Source organism: Oncorhynchus tshawytscha, linkage group LG09 (assembly GCF_018296145.1).
Source record: "Oncorhynchus tshawytscha isolate Ot180627B linkage group LG09, Otsh_v2.0, whole genome shotgun sequence".
Classification (NCBI taxonomy): Eukaryota; Metazoa; Chordata; class Actinopteri; order Salmoniformes; family Salmonidae; genus Oncorhynchus; species Oncorhynchus tshawytscha.
This window is the reverse complement of record NC_056437.1, coordinates 46,633,245-46,661,217: the sequence shown is the minus strand read 5'-3', so window position 1 is coordinate 46,661,217 and position 27,973 is coordinate 46,633,245. Positions and strand designations below refer to the sequence as shown.

The window sequence follows — 27,973 nt, the reverse complement described above, 5'->3', positions numbered from 1 at the left end:
TTTGGTGAGCAGATTTTCTGTAGTGCAGTAAGCACATACACTACCGTTCAAAGGTTTGGGGTCATTTAGAAATGTCCTTGTTTTTGAAAGAAATCTAACATTTTTGGTTCATTAAAATAACATCAAATTGATCAGAAATACAGTGTAGACATTGTTAATGTTGTAACTGGCTATTGTAGCTGGAAATGGTAGATGAAAAAAATGGAATATCTACATAGGAGTAAAGAGGCCCATCAGCAACCATCACTCCTGTGTTCCAATGGCACATTGTGTTAGCTAATCCAAGTTTATAATTTTAAAAGGCTAATTGATCATTAGAAAACCCTTTTGCAATTATGTTAGCACACCTGAAAACTGTTGTCCTGATTAAAGAAGTAATAAAACTGGCCTTCTGTAGACGAGTTGAGTATCTGGAGCATCAGCATTTGTGGGTTTGATTACAGGCTCAAAATGGCCAGAAACATAGATCTTTCTTCTGAAACTCGTCAGTCTATTCTTGTTCTGAGAAATGAAAGCTATTCCATACGATAAATTGCCAAGAAACTGAAGATCTGGTACAACGCTGTGTACTACTCCCTTCACAGAACAAAAATGTGATTTTAAACCTAACCCTAACTTATGAAGGCCAAGTTTAATGTGTTGGTCCACTAGATCTTCTGCGCATTTGGGCAGAAGTGTTTGAGGTTAGGAGTAATGTGACTAACATGACATCACTTTAGAACCTTATGCCATGCTTCAGCACAACATGTCACCCTTTTATAAAGCACATGTTTATATCACATTCGACATAGTGGGTTATGGCAGTTGACATTGGTGATTAGGTCACATAGTTAGGCCACATTTATGAACCCTTTATAAACCATGAAATACAGTTAAAGATACTTTGCAACACATTTATGTAGTGCTTATGAAGGCATCATGAAGCTTCTATAATTTGAACATAATTTAAAGTGGGACCAAGTATTGTATATGACATTTGACAATATGTGTGTTTGATGGATTGTATCATTTCTGTTTCCCTTCATTGACATCGGTAGTTTTAGTTCTCTTCCACAACAGGCAGGATTTCTCAGTGGTGATAGGGCATAGGGTTCCATGTGCGATACCACGACCTGAAACGTAAACATAACAGATTCATCGCTCATCTGTACAATGCCATGTTGCCATTACAGCATTAGAATAATCTTCTGGGTGTCTCTAAAATGACACCATATTCCCTATGTATTGCACTACCTTTGACCAGGCCATAGGGCTCTAGTCAAATGTAGTGTACTATATACTGTGGGTAATGGGGTGCAATCTGTTCAGATGTGCTTGGCTGTGGTGAGAGGTGAGTCCCTTACCCTGGTGAGCTGAAGGATTGGTTGACCTGGGAGGTCAAAGCAGGGGAGCCAGACGAGAGTGTGCCGAGCGAAGGCCCATGACTAGGACTATTAGGAGAGGGACTCGATGACACTAGAGCACAAATGAATAAACTCAATTTAACATGCACACTCACTTCACGAGAAAGCTTAAGACTTCATACAGTGAGTTTCATATGGATGAAGGTTTTACAGGTTAGATTTCTCAGACAATGTGGATTTCACACAAATGTCTTCATGCCCTTCACTTTTACAGGTCTTAAGTACTACAGACTACGGTGGGGTCCAAAATGACTGATACCTTTGATAAAGATGAGCAATAATGACTGTATAAAATGAATGATTCAAGTACTGAGCTATATTGTATGCTGAAATACATTTATACTACTACAATTGCTCAGAGAAAGAGATTTTGTTTAACAAGTCATCAAAAAAAAACTTTAAAAGGTCAGGATAAACATTATTGACACCCCTAATGATTCTTATAAATAAAGTAGTCAAAAGTTCAGTGTTTGGTCCCATATTCCTTGGACGCAATGACTACATCAAGCTTGTGACTCTAAAAACTTGTTGGATGCATTTTCAGTTAGTTTTGGTTGTGTTTCAGATTATTTTGTACCCAATAAATATGAATGGTAAATAATGTATTATATTATTTTGAAGTCACCTTTAATTGTAAATAAGAATAGGATAGGTTTCTAAACACGTATACATTAATGTGGATGCTACCATGATTATGGATAATCCTAAATGATTTGTTAATAATGGTGAGTGAGAAAGTTAGAGACTCAAAGATCATACCCCCAACACATGCTAACCTCCCCTGTCATTGGTAACAGTGAGAATTTAGCATGTCTTGGGGGTATGATCTTTGACCCTCTAACTTTCTCACTAGATGTAGTCATTGCATTCTAGCAATATGGGTGTCACAAATTCCGTCAAAGTCGGTCCCTCTCCTTGTTCCTCGACGTCACCGACCTTTTGCCATCGCTAATCCACTTTTCATTTTCCATTGATTCTGTCTTGTCTTCCATCACACCTGGTTCCAATTCCATCAATTACATGTTGTGTATTTAACCCTCGGTTTTAACCCCATGTCCTTGTCCGTAATTGTTTGTTGTAGTGCTTGTGCACGTTATGCTGGTGTGTACTGGGTTTTGTTTGACCCATTTATTGTATTGATTCTGTTCACGGTGGTTTATGATTATTAAACTCAACCGTTGTAAATCAGTTTCCGCTCTCCTGCGCCTGACTTCTCTGCTGCCAGTAGCATTGCATTACAATGGGACCAAATACTACATTTTGTCATAAATTAAAGTACCGTAATTTCTGGACTGTTAAGCGCACCTGAATTTAAGCCGCACCCACTGATTTTTTTTTTAAAGTATTTTGTAGATAAATAAGCTGCACATGTCTATAAGCCTCAGGTGCCTACCGGTACATTGAAACAAATGAACTTTACACAGCCTTTAAATGAAACATGGCTTGTAACAAAAATAAATAGGCTTTTAAACTAAACACGGCTTGTTACAAAAATCAATAGGCCTTCAAAATGAAACACGGCTTGTAACAAAAATAAATAGGCTTTTAAACGAAACACGGCTTCTAACAAAAATAAATAGGCTTTACCGAAACCCGTTGATAATAGTGGATTTTTTGACAATGCTCCACGCTGTCAGGACCCACTGACAGACTTGACCATAAGTTGCTCTCCTCATGCGACCCGTTTTAGTGAAGGATTTCTCCCCACTTGTCATCCAAGCCTCCCACTGAACACAGAGCGCCACCTTAACTTCTTGGATATAGGGGGCGCTCTTTTAATTTATGGATAAAAAAACGTGCCCGTTGTAAGCGCAATATTTTGTCACGAAAAGATGCTCGACTATGCATATAATTGGCAGCTTTGGAAAGAAAACACTCTAAGGTTTCCAAAACTGCAAAGATATTATCTGTGAGTGCCACAGAACTCATGCTACAGGCGAAACCAAGATGATACTTTAACCAGGAAATGGGCAGAATTTTCGAAGCTCTGTTTTCTATTGTCTCTATATATGGCTGTGAATGCGCCGGGAATGAGCCTGCCCTTCCTATCGTTTCTCCAAGGTGTCTGCAGCATTGTGACGTATTTGTAGGCATATCATTGGAAGATTGGCCATAAGAGACTACATTTACCACGGGTCCGTCCAGTGTCCTTTGTGTAAATTGGTGCGTAATCTACAAGCTGCACACAGTCATCCACTGATTGAGAGGAGAGAGGAGGCTTTCAACGAACGATATATCATGAAGAGATATGTGAAAAACACCTTGAGGATTGGTCCTAAACAACGTTTGCCATGTTTCAGTCGATATTATGGAGTTAATTTGGAAAAAAGTTTGACGTTTTGAAGACTGAATTTTCGGGTTTTTTTGGTAGCCAAACGTGACGCACCAAACGGAGCAATTTCTCCTAAACAAATCATCTTTCAGGAAAAACGGAGCATTTGCTATCTAACTGAGAGTCTCCTCATTGAAAACATCTGAAGTTCTTCAAAGGTAATGATTTTATTTGAATGATTTTCTGGTTTTTGTGAAGAGGTTGCCTGCTAATGCTAACGCTAAATGCTACGCTAGGTGCGCTAGTTGTTACACAAATGCTTATTTTGCAATGGTTGAGAAGCATGTTTTGAAAATCTGAGATGACAGTGTTGTTAACAAAAGGCTAAGCTTGAGAGCTAGCATATTAATTTCATTTCATTTGCGATTTTCATGAATAGTTAACGTTGTGTTATGCTAATGAGCTGTGGGGATAATTACACTCCTGGATACAGGTTTTTTTCGTAGCTAAACGTGACGCACCAAACGGAGCTATTTCTCCTAAACAAATAATCTTTCAGGAAAAACTGAGCATTTGCTATCTAACTGAGAGTCTCCTCATTGAAAACATCTGAAGTTCTTCAAAGGTAATGATTTTATTTGAATGATTTTCTGGTTTTTGTGAAGAGGTTGCCTGCTAATGCTAACGCTAAATGCTACACTAGGTGCGCTAGCTGTTACACAAATGCTTATTTTGCAATGGTTGAGAAGCATATTTTGAAAATCTGAGATGACAGTGTTGTTAACAAAAGGCTAAGCTTGAGAGCTAGCATATTAATTTCATTTCATTTGCGATTTTCATGAATAGTTAGCGTTGCGTTATGGTAATGAGCTTGAGGCTGTATTCACGATCCCGGATCCGGGATGGCTCGACGCAGCAGGTTAAATGCACGATTTACACTGATGTCGAGTGGCTGCAAATACTTTGTTGTGCCCCCAGGAATCACAGCTGGAATTGAGTTTGTCCTCTTGATGGCTTCTTTCACAGAATCTGTTATGCGGGCCCTCATGCTGTCCAACACGAGCAATGCCTTGTTCTTGTGAAAGAATCCTCCCGGTCGCTTGCCGTAACACTCCGTATGCCATTCATGCATTAGGCCTTCCATCATCCATCCTTTCTTGTTGACTTTCACAACAATTCCTCTCTGGAATTTTTCTTTTGGCATCATCATGCGTTTAAAAATCAACATCGGTGGAAGCTTTTCTCCTGATGCCGTGCAGCTCAGAACACAGGTGAAGTGCGTTTTCTCATGCCCAGTTGTTTTCAGCGTGACGGATGATTCGCATTTCCTGTTGACAGTCCGAGTGAGAGGCAGGTCAAACGTCAGAGGAACCTCATCCATATTTATGATGTCGTGCGGGCCGATGGAATGCTCCGCTATCTTTGCATCAGTGAATTTGCGGAAGTTTGAAACTTTTTCCTCGTAGTCGGGAGGGAGCTGATGACACAGACTCCTCCGTACCCTGATGGGCAAGCCTTTACGCCTCATAAATCTTAGACACCACGATGGTCCACCTCTAAAATCCTCAAACTTCATTGCGGTGGCGATTGTTTCAGTCGGATCTGCACAGTTGAAACACCTCGGCCGTCTGCTCTCTGTGTGTTGACCCAGTCTTCAAGCTCATTTTCTAGTTCGGGCCATCTGCTTTTCTTCCCGCTGAATGCTTTTGTTGTCTTTTTGCACTGAGTCAGTTCCTCACGCTGCTGTTTCCAACGTCTTATCATCTACTCATTAAGGCCAAGCTCCCGTGCAGCAGCTCTATTTCCTTTTCCAACAGGTAGATCGATTGCCTTCAACTTGAAAGCTGCATCATATGCATTTCTCTGTGTCTTTGCCATGATGAGGGTGACAAAATGAATACGGTAATCAGAATGATGGGAAGTTTGAGCGCGCTCGATTTGCGTCACATTATGTGACGGTGCTCAGTTTTTTGGCGGCATGAATCTTGTGAAAGTGGGAAAAATCCATAAATTAGCCGCGTCATTGTATAAGCCGCGAGGTTCAAAGTGTGGGAAAAAAGTAGCGGCTTATAGTCCGGAAATTACGGTAGTCTAATTTTTAGGGGTGTCAATCATTTTGACCCCTACCGGAAGGAGAAAAAAATATTACTTGTTACAGAAAATCTCATTCTGTCACGAATCCCGCTGAAGGTGGTTCATCTTCCTGTTCGGGCGTCGCTCGTCGCCCGTTGTCGCCGGTCTACAAGCTGCCACCGATCCCCTTTTCTGTTTCAGTTAGTTTTGTCTGATTTGTTTGGGTTTTGATTTGGGCTATTTAACCAGGTATGCCCGCCTGCTTTTGTGCAGGCTTGTTTTTCTGTTCATGTGGTATGTATTCTCGTGGAATATTTTCTCCGGACTGTTTGGTCCTGCTTTTGGGCTGGTTTAAGTGACGCGCCTTAGTGTTTGGCGTTACCGTTACTTGTTGTTCTGGATTAAAAGATCACGATTGAACTACCTCTGCTCTCTGCTCCTGACTTCTCCACCCACTACTCCTAGAAGCCGTGACACATTCTCTGAGCAATTGTATTAGTATAAAATAATATAATCTCCTCATTTTAGGGGCCAGGGGTTCCTTCTCCAACTGGACCTATACCTGGCCACCATCCACCCAGCCCCGTCAGGCCGTGAGAGGTTGTCCGCCAACGTCTCGTGCCTCACCGGGGAAGCCCTGGAGTGGGCCAACGCCGTATGGAGAGAGGGAGATGCAGCGTTAAAGACGAGGAGCGCCCAGGAGTTCGACCCTGGAGTTTAGGACCCTGGCTGCTGGCACGGGATGGAACAACAGGGCCCTGATCGACCATTACCGCTGCAGTCTGTGCGAGGACGTCCATCGGGAATTGGCATGCAGAGACACCACCCTTACGTTTGACCAGCTAGTGGACATGTCCATCCGGCTGGACAACCTGCTGGCTGCCCGCGGACATTCAGATCGGTGTCTGGTGGTTCCATCCCCCCGCACCCCCTCTCCGATACCCATGGAGCTGGGAGGGGCGGTGCGCAGGGAGAACGGAGGGGGTTCCAGCTCGTGCACCATCTGTGGCCGCAGAGGTCACACTGCCGGGGATCGAGGTAACAGGCATCGAGGTAACAGGCAGGGCGCTCTGGCGTCACCCCAGGTGAGCAGGCACCATTCTCACCCAGAGCCCTCTGTTGCCCATATGTTTGTCTAAGTTACTTTTTCTGAGTTTTCCCTGCATTCCCAGCATAAGGCGCTCGTCGATTCAGGCACGGCTGGGAACTTTATAGATAGAGCGTTTGCCTATAGTTTAGGAATCCCCGTTGTTCCCATGGTTGTGCCCTTCCCCATTCACGCCTTAGATAGTCGACCATTAGGGTCAGGTTTGATCAGGGAGGCCACCGCTCCTCTGGGCAGGGTCACGCAGGGGGAGGCACAAGGAGAGAATTAATCTCTTCCTTATTGACTCTCCTGCATTTCCCGTGGTGCTAGGCCTACCCTGGTTAGTTTGTCATGACCCCACTATTTCTTGGCCACAGAAGGCTCTTACGGGGTGGTCACAAGAGTGCTTGGGGAGGTGTTTAGGGATTTCCGTTGGGGCGACTACGGTGGAAGTTCCAGACCAGGTCTCCACCGTGAGCAATCCCCCTGAATATGCAGATTTGGCTCTCGCCTTCTCTAAAAAGAAGGCGATTCAATTACTACCCCATAGACGGGGCGATTGTGCGATAAATCTCCTGGTAGACGCTGCACTTCCCAGGAGTCACGTGTATCCCCACTCACAGGTGGAGACGGAGGCTATGGAAACATATGTCTCCGAATCCCTGCGTCAGGGGTACATTCGGTCCTCCACTTCACCTGCCTCCTCGAGTTTATTTTTGTGAAGAAGGAGAGAGGTCTACGCCCGTGTATTGACTATCGGGGTCTGAATCAGATCACTGTGAGGTATAGCTACCCGCTACCACTAATAGCCACAGCAATTGAGTCAATGCATGGAGCGCGCTTCTTCACCAAACTAGATCTCAGGAGCGCTTACAACCTGGTGCGTATCCTAGAGGGGGACAAGTGAAAGACGGCTTTCAGTACCACCACAGGGCATTATGAGTACCTCGTCATGCCGTACGGGTTGATGAATGCACCATCAGTCTTCCAAGCCTTTGTAGACAAGATTTTCAGGGACCTGCACGGGCAGGGTGTGGTGGTGTATATCGATGACATTCTGATATACTTTGCTACACGCGCAGAGCATGTGTCCCTGGTACGCAGGGTGCTTGGTCGCCTGTTGGAGCATGACCTGTACGTCAAGGCTGAGAAATGCTTGTTTTCCAGCAATCCGTCTCCTTTCTAGGGTATCGCATTTCCACTTCAGAGGTAGAGATGGAGAGTGACCACATTTCAACCGTGCGTAATTGGCCGACTCCCACCACGGTAAAGGAGGTGCAGGGGTTCTTAGGGTTTGCCAACTACTACCGGAGGTTTATCCAAGGTTTTGGTCAGGTAGCGGCTCCCATTACCTCACTGCTGAAGGGGAGCCCGGTGCGGTTGCAGTGGTCGGATGAGGCGGACAGGGCTTTTTAGTCACCTGAGGGCTCTGTTTACCTCGGCTCCCGTGCTGGCCTATCCGGATCCCTCTGGCGTTCATGGTGGAGGTGGACGCATCTGAGGCTGGGATAGGAACGGAGCTCTTTCAGCGCTCGGGTATGCCACCGAAGCTGCCGTCCAGTGTCCGGCTGGGCGTCTGTACGTCCCGTCTGCTGTTCATGACCGGTTGATCTATTGGGCCCACACGTCACACTCCTCTGGTCATCCTGGGATCGGTCAGGCAGTGCGCTGTTTGAGCGGGAGGTACTGGTGGCCTACCTTGGCTAGGACGTGAGGGTTTATGTTTCCACCTGCTCAGTGTGTGCCCAGTGTAAGGCTCCTAGGCACCTGCCCAGAGGTAAGCTACACCCCTTACCCGTTCCACAGCGGCCTTGGTCGCACCTGTCGACCCAAGGCCAAGTTCATGGAACGTCTGGGGGTCTTGATCAGCCTTACTTCAGGTTTTCACCCCGAGAGTAATGGGCAGGTGGAGAGAGTGAACCAGGATGTGGGTAGGTTTCTGCGGTCCTATTGCCAGGAGTGGCCGGGCGAGTGGGCGGCGTACGTGCCCTGGGCCGAGATGGCACAGAATTCACTCCGCCACTCCTCCACTAACCTCTCTCCCTTCCAGTGCGTACTGGGGTACCAGTATGCACGACTGTTTCAGACGACTGTTTCAGGCACGCGGAGGAGTCCATGTCTACCTTCAGCAGGCCGTGACGTGCCAAAAGAAGAACTCAGATCGCCACCGCACTGAGACCCCGGGACCGGCTCTGGCTCTGGACCCGAAACCTGCCCCTCTGCCTGCCCTGCTGGAAGCTGGGTCCGCTGTTTGTCTTCCATCACACCTGGTTCCAATTCCATCAATTCCATCAATGTTGTGTATTTAACCCTCTGTTCCCCCCCATGTCCTTGTCCGTAATTGTTTGTTGTAGTGCTTGTGCATGTTATGCTGGTGTGTACTGGGTTTTGTTTGACCCGTTTATTGTATTGATTCTGTTTACGGTGGTTTATGGTTATTAAACTCAACCAGTGTAAATCAGTTTCCGCTCTCCTGCGCCTGGGCCAGTCGCATGGCATTACAATGGGACCAAATACTGCATTTTGTCATAAATTAAAGTAGTCTAATTTTTAGGGGTGTCAATAATTTTGACCCCTAACTTTTTGAGAAAAGAATATTGCTTGTTACAGAAAATCTCCTTTTCTGAGCAATTGAATTAGTATAAAATAATATAATCTCTTCATTTTTTGGAGCATACAATATAACCTTTCAATGATTTATTTGATACAGTCGTTATTGCTCATCTTTATCAAGGGTGTCAACCATTTTGGACCCCACTGTATATGAAGTTGTCTTAAATACAGATTATATGAAGTGCATATGGTGACACTTGCCTCCTCCTGAAGCAAGAGGGCTGTATGATCTGGACGTGGAGGCCTGAAACAGGGTGTTACATGAAGGCTAGTGGAAAAAAAATAAGACAATGTACTGAAAATGTTGTAGTGTACATAATGCATTACTATTACACTACTCTTTTATTACACAAATCTTATCATATACCAGTGAAGAGCGAAAGCCCCTAAAAAGCAACTTCTCGTTTTGAAAACGGCCTACGTGCTATCGATAGGAGTCAGAAACATTTATTCTAGTGTCAAAATGGACACTATTAAAATATTATAATGTTGGTCATCAAGTCAGTCTCATCCAAAACTGAAATTTGCGAGATTATAGGAAAAAAAGGTATGTCACGGAATGAAGGGTACCTTCAATCCTGCCCATATGCCCACAGCTGGAAGCACCCAAGTAATAATCCATTTTGAGTGCAGCTGCACGTGACCCAATCATAATGCCCATGATATCCCTATGGGTCTTGTTAGGGACCATCAGTAAATTACACAATGTACATGAGACAATATTTTAAAAGGTTAATAGCTCTAAATTTCAATGACTTAAAAACCTCAAAACAACTATAAACTGTAAAAATTCATATAAAAATATTGAAAGCATTTACAATGTGTAATTTATTGACGGCCCCGAACTAAAATCAACTTTGCCACAGTGGCACACCAGCCACGCTAATTGGTGAAAGCAATAGCTTGACTGGGCAACTTCTTAATGACCAAGGTGAAAAATGTGGCCAAATCAGAAAGTTCAGCCCCCCTTAAAAATATATAGGCTTTCAAATTGACTTGAAAATATAGAGCTACTGTACATATTCCTAGCTGGCCACTTTACTATCAGGAAAAAAACACAACATTTTCCCAAAACATTATTACTAAGAGATTTAAAGCTAACCATTCTGTGGTTGAAGTTATGTGATTTCATGGGTGAGGTGGACACAGGGCAGTAGATCCTCTTTTCCTTCTGTCTACGGTTACAGAACCACACCCGCACCACCTCCTTCTCCATAGACAGCTGCTCTGAGATCAGCGTGATCTCCTCCGAGTTAGGCTTGGGGTTCTGAATAGAAACATGGGTATAATGGTATTACTGTAGGTGCTATTAGCATCTATGAACCTTTATAATGCCTTATAATATGGCATATAATATGTAGCTGCTCTGATATAATTGTGATCTTCGCTGAGTTGTGCTTAGGGTTCTGAAAAGAAACCTTGGTAGTTAACTGTAAAGCCTGCAAGTACAATGCTTATGACTTATTATAAGCATGCATGAGCTTCTATAATGTCTTATAATAAGCCATATCATATGTATCAACATTGCAACTAACTTTGAAATGGCTGCTATGTAGTCACTCAAGTGCCACAACAATGTGCATGAAGGTGGATTGTTTTGCTCCCTGCATGAAGTGTTTTTAAATACAAATTATATCAACAGTTCCTAAATGATGTATTTATGGTTAGAAGTGCAGGGGACAATGTTAGGGGATAGACAGAGTTAACTCACGTCAAGAAAGCGTTTCTCCAGGGTGAACTTGATGTTGGTTTCAATGCTTGTTCTCTTTTTCCTTTTCCTTCCATAGCCTTCCATCAGGGGGGGTAGAGAGGCAACGTTGGCCATAGAGTCAGAGGGAGAATTCTCTGATGTGGAAAGAGATAGTGAACATGATTTAAAATTATTTTTTTGAGCCAATAAAACAAAATAAATATCCCCTCGGCATAGAAATCAACAGTACAAGTGTGTAAAGACATCAGCAAAATATGTTATACACTATAGTACCTGCGTCGCTCAGCCACTTCTCCAGTAGCGGCTTCAACTTGCACATATTTTTGAAGCTCAGGTTGAGTGCCTCGAAGCGGGAGATGGTAGTCTGACTGAAGTCATTCCCATACAGTTTCCCCATATCCAGGCCTACATCACCCTGGAACACACACAGGATATATTTGAATCTGATTATGGCAAACTTTCAAATAATAATGTTATCTCTTTGAAGTAGTTTGACTACAGAAAACATATCACTTCACTTTGCACTGTGTGTGTTACAACTATTTCAAAGTGAGCAAGTACACCAAGTACAGAAGTTAGGTGGCATAACAAAAATCAGAGCGAGGCAGTAGCTTCAAATCCCAGGGCTGACAGGAACATTTGACTTTGCCATGACTTATGCCATGTTTATATGATATCTGAGTGAGAGTGACTAACAAAAAGAGTTCAGGGCCCATTGGCATGTGCCTTGCATTCCTGGTCAGTAATTCAGCCATGATTACTACAATATTTAGATAATTAGCTAGACTAACTTACTAACTAACTAACTTCAAATATTAGCTGACGTGGGCTTATTGAGTGACTGACAGTGACTGACATAACAAGAGGAAAACATTTGTTGCACCATCAAATTTCTAAATTGCACGTTGTGTATTCTACAATACTAACTAACAATAAGTTGAGACCCCCACTGACTTTCTAAAAATAAAACCACATTTTATTGAATTTTTGGGGGGTTTGGCTGTGGGGCCCTAAGAGGCTGCTTATTTCGCTTACGCCTAGAAACGGCACTGCCGGTATGTGTGGTGTCCGGGGCTTAGGGAAAATAACAAGATAGCAAAAATACAAATAAAGCTATATTGTATTTTGAGCCAGTGGTCCTCAGTCTGTACCTGGGTGAAGCCCAGTTTGATGCGTCTCTGTTTGAAGGCCTTGGCAAACTGTTCCAGCTCCTCTAGGTCGCTGGGATCGTCCTGCTGGGGTGCCCCTATGTGTTTGGGGACATGGGACATGTCCACGTGTCCTTCCATGGACGACGACGTCAGGCCCGACCGACTCATGGCCTTTAAGGAGGAGAAAAATGGTTAAATGGATGATAGAAAGTGTTGTATATGTGTTCAGCTATGTGAAACTTTTAGCAGTGTTAGAAACCTTGTTCATATGGAAATGTAACATGTTTTTGTGATATGCAAATGTTCTCTTCGTATTTCCTCATCACTACACTGAGTGTACAAAACAGTAGGAACATCTGTTCATTCCATGACAAAGACTGCAAGGTGAATCCAGGTGAAAGCTATGATCCCTTATTGATGTCACCTTTTAATTCCACTTCAATCAGTGTAGATGAAGGGGAGGAGACAGGTTAAAGAAGGATTTTTAATGCCTGAGACAATTGAGACATGGATTGTGTATGTGTGTGCCATGCCCTCTTTGGGAACAGCAAGCCCATCCCCCCTATCCCTGCCTCCCCCTTTCCTCCTTCAACTAGGCTTCTGTGGTCAGAGAGAGGTCGTAAATTCCTGAGGATCTCCTCATGGCCACACAGTACAGAGAGAGAGTGAAGTTTCATAGAGAACAAAGGAATTTCTTCCACCTCACAGAACTCGAGGTCCGAACAAATTTCATGTTCCGGAGAAGGTATAAAAGATCGGTGAAGAATCCAGCTACGAACTGTTCCGTTTGTTACATTTTGGGGAAGCTCATGTGAGACGGTGTGGCCACATTACCATAACGCTGTTTACATAATAGCCTCAGATGTGAGGTTTACATCTAATTGTTGTATAAGCTGAATGAGTATGATACTGTTTACACAATTTTACAATGTGATTTTGGACTGTTTAATGAAGGAAATGCCAATTCCTTTTTTAGTTTATCCTCTTGAGCTAGGGGGCACTATTTTTATGTTGGAAAAATAACGTTCCCAAAGTAAACGGCCTATTTCTCAGGACCAGATGCTAGAATATGTATATAATTGACATATTAGGATAGGAAACACTCTAAAGTTTCCAAAACTGTCTAAATATTGTCTGTGAGTATAACAGAACTGATATTGCAGGCGAAACCCTGAGAAAAATCAAACCAGGAAGTGGCTTCTATTTTGACAACTCCATGTTCCATCGCCTCCCATTGCTCCATTTAAAGGGATATCAACCATATTCCTTTTCCTGTCACTTCCTCAAGGTGTCATCAGTCTTCAGACATAGTTTCAGGCTTTTATTTTGAAGAATGAGCGTGAATGACCACATTGCGTAAGTGGATAGGTGGGGGCTCTCAGAGTGAATTGTGCGCAAAAGAGAAAGGCGGCCATTGTTACTCCCGGTCCTAGTGAAAAGCCAACTGTCCCGGTTGATATAGTATCGAATAGATATTTGAAAAACACCTTGAGGATTGATTATAAAAAACGTCTGACATGTTTCTGTGGACATTATGGATATAATTTGTAATTTTTGTCTGCATTGTCGTGACCTCTCTTTCCGGTGGATTCCTGGGCATAACGCACCAAACTAATGGAGGTATTTGGATATAAAAAATATCTTTATGGAACAAAAGGAACATTTGTGTCTAACTGGGAGTCTCGTGAGTGAAAACATCCGAAGATCATCAAAGGTAAACGGTTAATTTGATTGCTTTTCTGATTTTCGTGACCAAGTTACCTGATGCTAAGTGTACTTATTGTTTTGTTGAGCGATCAATAAACTTACACAAACGCATGTATTGCTTTCGCTGTAAAGCATCATTTCTAAATCTGAGACGACAGGTGGATTAACAAAAGGCTAAACTGTGTTTTTCAATATTGCACTTGTGATTTCATGAATATGAATATTTTCTAGTAATATTATTTGACTGTGGCGCTATGCTATTTCCGCGTTGCCGCTGACAATTATCCCAGATCCGGTATGGGTGGTTCAGAGAGGTTAACTGAATCAGAGGACCGCCCCTGAGCCCAGTTAGGGTCAGGCATCCTGGGACAGCCCCTTTTCTGCAATTCTGAATAAAACCCAACTTTGAGAAATTATTACCAGACCATGTTTCTCTAAATCACGGGAGTACAAAGGTTGTAGACCATTGCTGAATATTTTAACCATACCACGTGGTTAAACTCTTAGACTATCGATACCGACAGAATAAGAACAAGTCTTTGATATTAATTACTAGTCTGCAGCTAGGAATTCGGTATCATTGAACGCAAAGAACGACAACCGCTGAAACATCCATTCTATAACAAATAAATGAATGTCACTCTGAGCTATCCCCTCTAACCAAGACAGATAGAGAGAGAGAGAGACAGAGAGAGAGAGGACAAAACTCTCCAACAGAAACAAACTTTTCAACAGCGATCAAGACGACACACTGAGTGTAAATATATATATTGATTGCAATTGTTCCCGAATGAGTGAGCGTTCATGAGCAAAGGATTAGCATTTCAATTGCTATAATTATCAGTCTAGTGACTTCTCAGCTGACTCCCCCTTTTGTCCACCAAGCCGCGTTGCCGGTTTAGTCCACTAGGGCACATTTCCTATCATTTCTTGTAACCACATTTACTTTGTTGTTTTGTTTATGCATTTCTGTGAATTACTTAGTTAGTAATAAATAAATGATTTAAGACAATTGATGTATGTATGACTCATACTGAAGACTGGGTTTGTGCAGATAACCAACAATTTACAACGTTTGGAATGAAACTAACGTGAGGTAAAGTAAATAATTAATTAATCAGAAGACTATGGATCAGATAATGATTAATGATAGTAAAGACACAACATTTATGGTGCCCCCTGTGAGGAATCTAAGATAGAATTAGACTTTGCTGTGGAATTCTATATATCAATTGTGCAAACAGAATTGTACAAACAGACTGCTTTGTATACATTCAAATTGGTTGTGTGTGTGTTCCCATTTGAAGAGGCTACAGAGCGCCTCCGGTAGTGGACGTTAGCGTCAGAGCAATGAGTGATAAATTCCAGATTTAGTCCGTTAGGTCTAACGGTACTATTTCTGTCGGTCAATTTTAACTTCTAGGGCCAGTAAGGTTTGGAATTAGAGAATAGATCTTCTGCGTTCGAGCCAAAATATTTAGCTGCCTACCGCACTACTCCACAATTTACGACGTTTGGAATGAGACTAACGTGAGATAAAGTAAATAATTCATTAATCAGAAGACTATGGGTCAGATATGAAAATATCTGAAAGGTTATATTGGGAAATTATAACCTTGTAATCTGAATATTTTCCTTGGTGCCCCGACTTCCTAGTTAATTACGGTTACATGATTAATCAGTCTAATCGCGTAATACTAATTACAGAGAATCTTTGATAAAACTAAGTCTTCAATTTAATGATAGTAAGGTGAATTCAGAGGGTGAATGGGCAAGACACAGTATTTAACTAGGTGCCGAGCACACTGGTTTGATGCTGCTAGGTTTTTCACACTCAACAGTTTCCCGTGTGTATCAAGAAAGGTCCACCACCCAAAGGACATCCAGCCAACTTGACACCACTGTGGGAAGCATTGGAGTCTACATGGGCCAGCATCCCTGTGGAACGCTATCGACACCTTGTAGAGTCCATGCCCTGACGAATTGAGGCTGTTCTGAGGGGAAAAGGGGTGGCCAGCCCACTCATTAGGCACGATTAGGTGTCCGCCTATGGCGACAAATTGACGAGGGTGGCATTTTCTGAGCTAAACTTAGCAAGACGCACCTCCAACAACCTAAGCCTAATTCTGCCCCTTAACAATTACAATTTCTCTCAAGCAATGGCAATAGGGCTTTTTAGCTGCCATGTGATAAGCAGTACCCACTTTGTCAAAATATTTAGCTTGTCCATTCCCAGCACGCCTCTCCAGGGTGCAGTTGGAGAGATGCATTGCTGCGGCGCTCCACCAACGAATATAACATAAATCATGTAGCACGTATACGATATGGTAGAAAGAGTATGTGGCCTTTTCTGTAGCCTACAGGCTTGAGATAACATGTATGACAATGTAATGAGACTGACACTTTGTACATCATGCGCACCCAATCAAATAAAAAAGGCACTGCCGTGTTAACAAACAACATATCCAAAAACCAGGACAGGTCAAAGTAAAATGGAAAATATGTTATGGACATTCACAACTGTTGTACAGGACCTTTGCATAATTGTCATGATTAGTGCTTAAAAGTTTGTATCCATACATTTTTGACAAGCTGATCATAGCAGAAAAATAAAATGTTTATGCATTTCCCGCTGTGTGAACACATTGCAAATAGTCACATCCATTAGTCACAGGAATCAGGACTAATAAAGCGAATGCAATGACCTGTTTTACAAATGGTGGGCCTATCACATGGAAGGGCATATATAAAATTTCACTGCGGCCAGACCGGACGTCTTTTTTTGTGTTTTACAAAACTTGCGGACTCCTTCACCGCAGTCAAAGTGAGTAAAACATTTAAACGTATTAACCCTCGCAAGGCTGCCGGCCCAGACGGCATCCCTAGCCGCGTCCTCAGAGCATGTGTAGACCAGCTGGCTGGTGTGTTTACGGACATATTCAATCAATCCCTATCCCAGTCTGCTGTTCCCACATGCTTCAAGAGGGCCACCATTGTTCCTGTTCCCAAGAAAGCTAAGGTAACTGGGCTAAATGACTATCACCCCGTAGCACTCACTTCCGTCATCATGAAGTGCTTTGAGAGACTAGTCAAGGATCATATCACCTCCACCCTACCTGATACCCTAGACCCACTCCAATTTGCTTACCGCCCAAATAGGTCCACAGACGAAGCAATCGCAATCACACTGCACACTGCCCTAACCCATCTGGACAAGAGGAATACCGATTACAGCTCAGCATTTAATTACTTAGTACCCTCCAAACTCATCTTTATGCTCGAGACCCTGGGTCTCGACCCCGCCCTGTGCAACTGGGTCCTGGACAATCTGACGGGCCGCCCCCAGGTGGTGAGGGTAGGAAACAACATCTCCACCCCGCTGATCCTCAACACTGGGGCCCCACAAGGATGCATTCTCAGCCCTCTCCTGTACTCCCTGTTCACTCATGACTGCATGGCCATGCACTCCTCCAACTCAATCATCAAGTTTGCAGACGACACTACAGTGGTAGGCTTGATTACCAACAATGACGAGACAGCCTACAGGGAGGAGGTGAGGGCCCTAGGAGTGTGGTGCCAGGAAAATCACCTCACACTCAACGTCAACTGCTGCCTACATACTGACTCAAATCTCTAGCCACTTTAATAATTAAAAATTGGATGTAATAAATGTATCACTAGTCACATTAAACAATGCCACTTTATATAATGTTTACATACTCTACATTACTCATCTCATTTGTATATACTGTACTCTATACCGTCTACTGCATCTTGCCTATGCCGTTCGGCCATCGCTCATCCATATATTTATATGTACATATTCGGATTCATTCCTTTACACTTGTGTGTATAAGGTAGTTGTTGTGAAATTGTTAGATTACTTGTTAGATATTACTGCATGGTCGGAACTAGAAGCACAAGCATTTCACTACACTCGCTTCATTCGCTACACTCGCTTCACTACACTCGCATCTGCTAACCATGTGTGTGTGACCAATAAAATTTGATTTGATTTTACAAACAATAGGCATGGACTCTACAATACCACGTGGATGGCCATTCATGAAACACAATTTTAGCCAACACTGTAGGCTACACCTCAGTAAGCATGGACGGACGCCAACGCCTTTTTGATGTCTTATTTTGGTGCAGTCCGGACCGGCCTTGATTTCTACATCCACGGTCATTGGTTTTTGGTCCAGTCCGGACCAAATCTGAACCAATCATAGACGTCTATGTTTGGTTCAGATTTTTAAAAATAAATTACAACTATTCAACTTTTATTCAGAACCAAAATGAACCTGATTTCAACATCTGGAAAATATGTATTTTTTTAATGTCTGGAAAATACGTATTTTCAAAATCCGGAAAATAAATATTTCCTACCGTTATTCAGAACCAAAAATGAACCTGATTTCAATGACCGGAAAATACGTATTTTTCCATGTCTGGAAAAGATGCCTTTTCAACTTACTGGAAAAGATGTATTTTAAACGTACGGAAAATATGTAGTTTCACATTTCATTCAGAACCTAAATTTAAACTAACTTCACAATCTGGAAAAAAAACATATTTTAAATGTCTTTTAAATGTAATTTTGCTTACTGGGACTATTCTAGTTTTGCGGGGTGGCATTTTTTTTGGTCTCGACAAAAATGGCAAGGACCGGCCCTGAACTCAATATTAGGAAGGTGTTCTTAATGTTTTGTACACTCAGTGTATATCTGACTGATGTCAGTGAAAGTTCCATGATACTGTAAGAGTTTATCCCTCTCATGGTATGTCCTGTAAAAAGATCATTCGGTTATCAAGTTCAAGGATCCGGATGCATAACCTATATTGTTGCCCTTTAATCTACTCAGCAAATGTGGTCACTTGACTTACAGCTAATAATGTCAACTGGTGTAAGAGGTATGATTTTTACCTGAGGTGTTAGTGCTAACCCAGGCTGATGCTGAAGGAGACCTGACTGGCTCTGGGTGGGAAAGTTGTGCAGGTTCTGCTGCAGAAGTGCTACACAGGGGGAAAAAATTGTTATTGATACAATTTGTTTGGAGAAGTATCATAGATATTGTAAACTTCCCAGATTTTTCAGAAATCCTCGTTGAAGGATTCCCAGTTGGAGGATTCCCTCCCTGCTTATTTTCTCCTGGTTTTCGGAGTCCTCAAACTGGTATACTGTATCTGGAAAAACTGGGAACTGTGGGAAAGTTTACATGATACATGTTTACCTTGATGCCCCGTATGTTGTGTCTGAGAGAGGAGGAAGGAGGAGGGGGATGAGAGGTGGTGAGAGCCTGACATAAGCACCAGCTGTGGCATGGTGTGGAGGGAGGGGAGCTCCTGTGGAAACAGAAATACTATCTTAGATTTTTCATTTATTTAATCTTTATTTATCCAGATGAGTCTCGTTTAGATAAAATATATTTTGCAAGAGAGACCTGGATGTAAACCAAAAAAACAAAATACATTCCTTACAGAATGACCATTTCCTCCTATTCTTAGAAAATGATCAATAATCATAGCTTTACGTGACATTAAACATGGGGCGGTATATACAGTGCCTTTAGAAGGTATTCACGCCCCTGGACTTTGTCCCGCATTTTGTTGTTTTACAAAGTGGGATTGAAATGGATGTAATTGTAATCTACACAATATACTCTGTAATGTCAAAGTGGAAGAAAAATTCTAACATTTGTAAAACATGAATGAAAATAAAACACCTATATATCTTGATTAGATAAGTATTCAACCCCCTGAGTCAATATATGTTAAATTCACCTTCACCTTTGATTACAGCTTTGAGTCTTTCTGGGTAGGTGTCTAAGAGCTTTGCACACCTGGATTGTATAATATTGGCTGATTATAATTGGTTTAATTCTCCAAGCTCTGTCAAGTTGGTTGTTGATCATTGCTTGACAGCCATTGACTTGCCATAGATTTTCAAGGTTATTTAAGCCAACACTTGAATCCATTTTAAATTCAGGCTGCAACACTACAAAATATGAAAAAGTAAAGGGGTGTGAATACTTTCTGAAGGCACTGTATCAAGCGTAATAGAGTAGGAGTGCTGATCTAGGATCAGGTCCCCCCCTGTCTATATAATCATATATATTGTGATTTAAAAGGTAAAACTGATCCTAGGGCAGCACTCATATTTTAAGACACTAGATACATATGGCCCCTGATCTACTGAGACAGAAGATGCATGACCTACCACTGACAGCTGGCTTGCCTGGACTCCAGGTATTGGGGATCCTTGTGCCGGGTGACATGTTTTGTGTGCATGGAGAGAGTCGTTGAGGTTCTCTGTTTTAATCTGTGAACCAATCACATGACAGTATTACTCACTTTCCTACTTCCTGCTGTCTGATGTTGACATTGTCTTTAGAAGAATAACAGTCCATTAACACTGTCTTGTCTTTTTCAATGGAAATCTGCATATCAATTGTGTATGACCAATTGACATGGAACAACCAGGCTGACATTTGGCCTATGTTGTCATAGATCACAGTGTGTGTGTCTGTCTCTCTGTCTATGTGTGTATGTGTATCTCTGTGTGTGTGTGTGTGTGTGTGTGTGTGTGTGTGTGTGTGTGTGTGTGTGTGTGTGTGTGTGTGTGTGTGTGTGTGTGTGTGTGTGTGTGTGTGTGTGTGTGTGTGTGTGTGTGTGTGTGTGTGTGTGTGTGTGTGTGTGTGTGTGTGTGTGTGTGTGTGTGTGTGTGTGTGTGTGTGGGTGGACCAGTTGGGTTAGGCTGCTGGACTTGTTTAACAAGATACAAACTGTGATAAACACAACTCCCCTCAGGCAGTGCAGTATGCAAATGTCTCACCGGGGCTCAGGGCAGTTTCTGTAACCCCCAGGACTAAAACAATAAACCTCTAACAATCTCCCAATGCCAATTGGAAATACATAGTTTACGAATAATAAGAAGACATTTTGAGGTATATAAACAGTTGTGTGAAAAATCTGATGATCTTAGTTTAACTGTCCAGCAGTCTATTCAGTTCCTGTAATATGATAGTAGAAGTTCTTATGACATTATTTACACTGTCTATCGTACATTACTTTCAGTTTGGACTGACATCACAATCAATGTTTTTCTTATAAAATCATACAAGTACCAATTGTCTCAAGACATATGGCATGAAGTAAAAACCTTTCAAGTTTTTCTATATAGAATAAATTGCAAACATGGTTTTCCTGTAACGTCCTACTATAAATCTGTTCTCAGACGGAAAGTAGCTCCCACTTGAATGAATTCCCATTTATGGAGAGTTAATCTGAAGTTAGAATTAAATGTGTTTTCTATACTCACTTGTCTTTGTTCAATGTCTGCAGGAGAAAGTAAATATCAAATATTAGACAACCAAATATCACAATGCCCTTCCTAGCATATTAGGGCTACACTGGGTTAAACTACCTTTAGTTTCTAAGAATAGGCCTACACATGAAGTAGCGCTCTGGATAACAGCATGGCTCAGGGATGGGCAACTGGCGGTCCTCTCTGCCCTATGGCAAAAATGTATAGAATTGCAGCAAAATGTCTTTAAAAGTACAAAATGTTTTCTTCTTTCCATGGCAAAATTGCAGGATGTCTCTCCACTGTTAAGTGGGGTCCTAAAAGGTTTTGCTCGCAAGGTGGGGGGGACCCAACTCAACTAAATTTCACTTAGGGCCTCCAAAAGACTAGGGCCAGCTCTCACTGCATGTGTGGGTATGGATGTGGGTACGCAGACCCGCAAGCTACTGCTGCCCCTGATTATGAGTTCAGGTTTTTTTGTAGCCCCCACCCCAATCAAAGTTGCACATCACTGGTATGGATGGTTTATAATAATTAAGCTACAAGAGGGAATACTAAGCAAATCATTAAATCCTTTCTAATAACTTTCATGAATAAGGCATTATAAATGCTTGTATATAATGCTATATATATAAAATTCAGACGGGCCTGGCTTAAGCAGGGGGACACGTCTGGCACTGCAGGATTTGAGTCCCTGGCGGCGTAGTGTGTTACTGATGGTAGGCTTTGTTACTTTGGTCCCAGCTCTCTGCAGGTCATTCACTAGGTCCCCCCGTGTGGTTCTGGGATTTTTGCTCACTGTTCTTGTGATCATTTTGACCCCACGGGGTGAGATCTTGCGTGGAGCCCAAGATCGAGGGAGATTATCAGTGGTCTTGTATGTCTTCCATTTCCTAGTAATTGCTCCCACAGTTGATTTCTTCAAACCAAGCTGCTTACCTATTGCAGATTCAGTCTTCCCAGCCTGGTGCAGGTCTACAATTTTGTTTTTGGTGTCCTTTGACAGCTCTTTGGTCTTGGCCATAGTGGAGTTTGGAGTGTGACTGTTTGAGGTTGTCGACAGGTATCTTTTATACTGATAACAAGTTCAAACAAGTGCCATTAATAAAGGTAACGAGTGGAGGACAGAGGAGCCTCTTAAAGAAGAAGTTACAGGTCTGTGAGAGCCAGAAATCTTGCTCGTTTGTAGGTGACCAAATACTTATTTTCCACCATAATTTGCAAATAAATTCATTAAAAATCCTACAATGTGATTATCTGGATTTTTTTTTCTCATTTTGTCTGTCATAGTTGAAGTGTACCTATGATGAAAATTACAGGCCTCTCTCATCTTTTTAAGTGGGAGAACTTGCACAATTGGTGGCTGACTAAATACTTTTTTGCCCCACTGTATATATATATATATATATGTACTTATGTACTATATGTACTTATGTACTATATGTACTTGTGTATTTAAAATAATTTATGAATGCTATTTCATGACATTTATTATAACGTGTTATAATAAACAACACACAGAGACACCATGCCCTGAATTTGATCAATATATAGGATAATAATATACAAGATACAGCTTCTTGGCACTAATCATATCTATCTTAATCAGGGGTATAATGTATAAATTCAATACAGCCATATGGATAATTCACCACCATATGGAGTGATTAAGAAGGTTATGATAATTTTAACCCTACACTGGCACCCTCCCTTCAATACAACAATACCATGTGACAGACAGAGAGTGCAAAGGTCTGCTGTGACAGGTAATCTTCCCTCATTTGAATTTCAAATGGAACCTCTGGGAGTTTGTGGCGAGCGATGTGCCTGCTCGACCCACAGTATGGAAATCCCCCCCCACCACCCTGTTCAGAGGCCAACCCTCCAGTATGGAAATCATCAAGCCATGCAAATCAGCTGCGTAGTCCTGGCAACCTTTTCAGGCCCTTCCATTGTAATGTTTACAGACCCCCAGGTGCACTGTACACACGGACTAAGGGACCTATTCATTCCGCGTAGCGGAAATTCAGCTTTACAGCGTGATTGAAATTTAAAGGCAATGTTCCCGGTTTAGCAAAGACTGCATTCACGGTAAACGCTGCATATGTCAGCTCAATCGAAAATTACCTTTAAAGCCGCAATATCTAACTTTGGCAACCCAACCAAATTCACATAAAATTGTGTTATTGATCTGTCATTCTCATTGAAAGCAAGTCTAAGAAGCAGTGGAACTGTTCTATGTGAGCTATTTCTATGCTTCTCGTTCTTCAGTTAAATTTTTTCTTCTTTTAATTTCGGTTCTGTAAACCATCTTCAAACAGCTGAAAATACAATATTTTTGGTTATGGTAAAGATATTTCACAGCGGTTTAGATGGTACAAAGATTCTCTACACTATACTTGCTTGTTTTGCCACATAAACTGAAATTAGGCGAACTATTAGAATTAGGAAATGGTGGAGTGATTTTTGCAAAGTGGGGTGGCAGGTAGCCTAGTGGTTAGAGCATCGGGCCACTAACCGAAAGGTTGCTAGATTGAATCTCCGAGCTGACAAGGTAAAAATCTGTCATTCTGCCCCTGAACGAAGCAGTTAACCCACTGTTCCTAGGCCGTTGTTGTAAAAAGAAATGTGTTCTTAACTGAGTTGCCTGGTTAAATGAATAAAAAGGTCTTTACATTTCTATTGCAGATTCAGAAATGTTTCAGCTTTACAGATTGAATAGAGCCCTAACTCCTGACCCAGAACTATAATGGAACTGGGTTTAACTTCCATATAATGGTTATATCACTCCCCTTGCAATTCTAAAATCTCTGATAAAAAGTGTCTTATGATTTTGTTTCCCATAATACACATTACCATACTAATAGTAATGGTAATGGAGTTGACACAGAATAGACTGTCTGGTTGCATGCTCTGGATGACTACTCAGCCAGGTTTTCAGTAATGGGACTGACAGTTTCTGAATCAAGTGTCAAAGCCCTCCATCCAGGATATCAATCCAGGAAATCAATGCACCTCTGAAAGTTATATCTGGAAAGCCACTTTCTGCAATTAATCATTGTAGTTATACATCAATAAATATTGATAACTCAGCAAATAGACTCTTTCTGAATTTATTATTTGTTTTTCTCATCTGTTTTTGTTCTACCTTATGTAGTATGACAGTGCATTCGGAAAGTATTCAGACTCCTTCCCTTTTTCTACATTTTGTTGCCCCACAGCCTTATTTTATAATAATGACAAAGGGAAAACAGGTTTTTAGAAGTTTTTGTGAATGTATAAAAAAAAACGAAATATGTTATTTACATAAGTATTCAGACCCTTTGCTATGAGACTCGAAATGGAGCTCAAGTGTATCCTGTTTCCATTCATCTTGATTGGAGTCCACCTGTCGTAAATTCAATTGATTGGACATGATTTGGAAAGGCACACACCTGTCTATATATGGTCCCACAGTTGACAGTGCATGTCAGAGCAAAAACCAAGCCATGAGGTTGAAGGAATTATTCGTAGAGCTCCGAGACAGAATTGTGTCGAGGCACAGATCTGGGGAAGGGTGAAGCATTGAAGGTCCCCAAGAACACAGAGGCCTCCATCATTCTTAAATGGAATAAGTTTGGAACCACCAAGACTCTTCCTAGAGCTGGCTGCCCGGGAAAAGTGAGCAATCGGGTAAGAAGGGCCTTGGTCAGGATCCTGATGGTCACTCTGACAGAGCTCCAGAGTTCCTCTGTGGAGATAGGAGAACTTACCAGAAGGACAACCATCTCTGCAGCACTCCACCAATCAGGCCTTTATGGCAGAGTGGCCAGACGGAAGCCACTCCTCAGTAAAAGGCTTCTAAAGGACTCAGACCATGAGAAACAAGATTCTCTGGTCTGATGAAACCAACCGCCACATCTGTTGGAAACCTGGTACCATCCCTACGGTGAAGCATGGTGGTGGCATAATCATGCTGTGGAAATGTTTTTCAGTGGCAGGGACTGGGAGACTTGTCAGGTTCGAGGGAAAGATGAATGGAGCATAGTACAGAGAGCTCCTTGATGAAAACCTGCTCCAGAGCGCTCAGGACCTCAGACTGGGGCAAAGGTTCACCTTCCAACAGGACAACCACCCTAAGCGCATAGCCAAGACAACACAGGAGTGGCTTCGGGACAAGTCTCTGAATGTGCTTGAGTGGCCCAGCCAGAACCCGGACTTGAACCCGATCAAACATCTCTGGAGAGACCTGAAAATAGCTGTGCAGTGACGCTCCCCATCCAACCTGACAGAGCTTGAGAGGATCTGAAGAGAAGAATGGGAGATACTCCTCAAATACAGGATTGCCAAGTTTGTAGTGTCACACCAAGAAGACTCGAGGCTGTAATCGCTGCCAAAGGTGCTTCAGCAAAGTACTGAGTTAAGGGTCTGAATACTTATGTAAATGTCATATTTCAGTTTTACAATTTTTAATAAATTAGCAAACATTTGTCATTATGGGGTATTGTGTGAAGATTGATGAGGGGACAAAAAATATATATTTTAGAATAAGGCTGCAACATAATGAAATGTGGAAAAAGTCAAGAGGTCTGAATACTTTCCGAATGCACTGTACATTGTTATTGATCACTACATTGTTGGGTTTAGAGCTTGCAAGAAAGGCATTTTACTGTACGTGTGTATGTGACATTAAAACTTGAAACTGATAAAAGGTCTCCATGCTCTAGTATATTATACAATTACTATTCATGAATTTGCTTAGGGGATATCCTCTCAAAGGTACAATTAACACACAGAGAACTATCTTGTCTTATTTCATACAGACCTTTCATTGAAAAAAATAATAATTAGGGAGTTAAATAGTTTTGTATTCATTTTGGTTCATTTGTGTTGAAAAATACAATAAAACAATGAACTGTAAGCTGTGGGAAGGGATTCATGATGACATTGCCCTCAGGGCAAAACGATAGGGATATTTTCCTCTCTTAACTGATGGTATTGCGTAGCGTTGTGGCTATTAGTGTTAGATTACATGAAATTCATAGCTGGTGTGATCCTGATGTGATCCTATGAGGTGAAGTTGATTCAACTTGAAAGGTTAATGCAATCAGCTACTGCTGCACTCATATTTCAAGGTTTCTCAACCTTGGAGCAGGAAAGTTCAACTAACATTCATTCCTGAGTTCTCTCAACACATTCGCCAATGTTTCTACTCCTAGTGTACTCAAATGATCCCAATTGTATTACATTGATTTGTTTGAATAATATGAATGAAGCTGGCGCAACATCATGATGGAAACGGATTAAAAAACGATTTTTGTAAGACTATGTCCAAAACTTTAAAACAATGAATTCACTTCCATACACTCTGAATCCAAGTTCCACATTTTCATTGAGTTTGTTCCGTGTTTCACCACCTCTCCCATGTCACCTAATAGCCTGGGGATGTGGCAGCTTCTCTGCAAACAGCTTGAGGTACAGACAGCACATCCTGGTAGAGCCTCCAACGGACAGAATCAACACATCCTATTTCAGAAACACTTGTTCATCGTAAAGTGTTATTGAGGGAGATGTTTGCTGTTGATAAGGTTCTTTCAACCAGAAAAATTATACAGAGAAATAATAATTCACTATTCACACTGTGGTAATCAATACACCCTAACGCCCCACTAAATACTAGAGAGTTTGTGGAAAATATAGCTTAAAGCTACAAAACAAATGTGCAGACACACCATAACTACTTCAGAAATAAACTTTTAGGATTAAAATAACCATAGCAATGTAAAATGTTCATGCTCTGCATGGAAGCGCCACATACCCATGCATCCAAAATCCATGAGGACAGTCGTAACATACGAATAAGCAGAAATTTAAAGGAAAATTCTGTAAGGCTATTTTGTTTTAAACACCACCATCACCAAGAAAAATGTTTAGCAGGTGCAATGGAGGAGAAAAGTTTACATCACAATTTGTTCAGATACACCTGACAAGAGTTAGCGACAAACACACAAATTGAAAATAAACATTGAAAATCAGGTGAAACATCCTTACCTGATTGTTCATGGTGAGCCTCTGAGTGTTCCACACCATCTGTGCTCATCTTAATATCTGTAAATGATAAATACTGCTGATTTTCCTAAAGGATTGTAACTTCGCTGGGACAGTGCAGCACACAGCTCTACCAGTAAAATCAAATTGAGGTTATTCTAATTCAGTTTACTTTCAAATTTTCTCCGACATGTGATTGCTGTTATAATATTCATAAGCTGGAGGGTATCCCCATTCAGTATTGACCACAGTTACTCCAGCTCTCCACCCTATCTGAACTTAGTCAAAACCAGATGAATCAAGTCAAGAGACACTCACAAAGTTTGTTGAAATGGCTATTTTTTGTTGTTGCTTTTTATTACATTGAATATAAGTATGTAAAACTTGAACAGGTAATTTATTCATTTTGAATTTAAAAAAATAAATAATAATAATTACCTGGATTGAAGAATTGTTCCACTCACTGGTTTAGATAGCACTATGTGAATATGTCCTTTTTTTTCTCTAAAAACATGCTGGCATTGGGATAGAAATTTCACAAACCAACTAGTGCTCATCTGCATTTACCTAAGTGGGATAGTGGAGGAACATTGACCTTTTTTTAGTATCCCACACAGGCAGAT

At 41.7% G+C, this 27,973-nt stretch overlaps 1 protein-coding gene across 5 annotated transcripts; it reads right to left on the bottom strand.

Moving 5' to 3' along the window:
- Positions 1-505: 505 nt before the first annotated feature.
- LOC112258059 (POU domain, class 2, transcription factor 3-like) lies at positions 506-27,973 on the bottom strand. Of its 5 annotated transcripts, none has more exons than XM_024432135.2 (13): positions 27,789-27,973; positions 27,354-27,410; positions 21,339-21,355; positions 20,238-20,339; positions 19,252-19,363; positions 18,945-19,033; positions 12,311-12,481; positions 11,433-11,574; positions 11,160-11,293; positions 10,551-10,715; positions 9,650-9,692; positions 1,344-1,455; positions 506-1,112 (listed from the first exon to the last, which is right to left on the bottom strand). In XM_024432135.2, exons 2-13 carry the CDS (start codon positions 27,400-27,402, stop codon positions 1,070-1,072), a joined length of 1,179 nt encoding a protein of 392 aa, XP_024287903.1. In that variant the 5' UTR covers positions 27,403-27,410; positions 27,789-27,973; the 3' UTR covers positions 506-1,069. The 5 variants fall into 5 exon arrangements, with proteins under 5 accessions (XP_024287903.1, XP_042182902.1, XP_024287902.1 ...); XM_042326968.1 differs by having other exon boundaries at positions 507-1,112; positions 9,650-9,716; positions 27,354-27,426; positions 27,789-27,968; XM_024432134.2 differs by having other exon boundaries at positions 507-1,112; positions 9,650-9,716; positions 27,789-27,967.

Bases quoted from the DNA above. Each gene is read 5' to 3' on its own strand.
- LOC112258059 (XM_042326968.1), bottom strand. From the start codon at position 27,402: ATGAGCACAGATGGTGTGGAACACTCAGAGGCTCACCATGAACAATCA. The intron at 19,034-19,251 runs GTAAACATGTAT...CCCCCTGTGTAG, and splicing joins ACAACATACGGGGCATCAAG to CACTTCTGCAGCAGAACCTG. The intron at 12,482-18,944 runs GTAAAAATCATA...TCCTCCTTAAAG, and splicing joins GGTTAGCACTAACACCTCAG to GCCATGAGTCGGTCGGGCCT.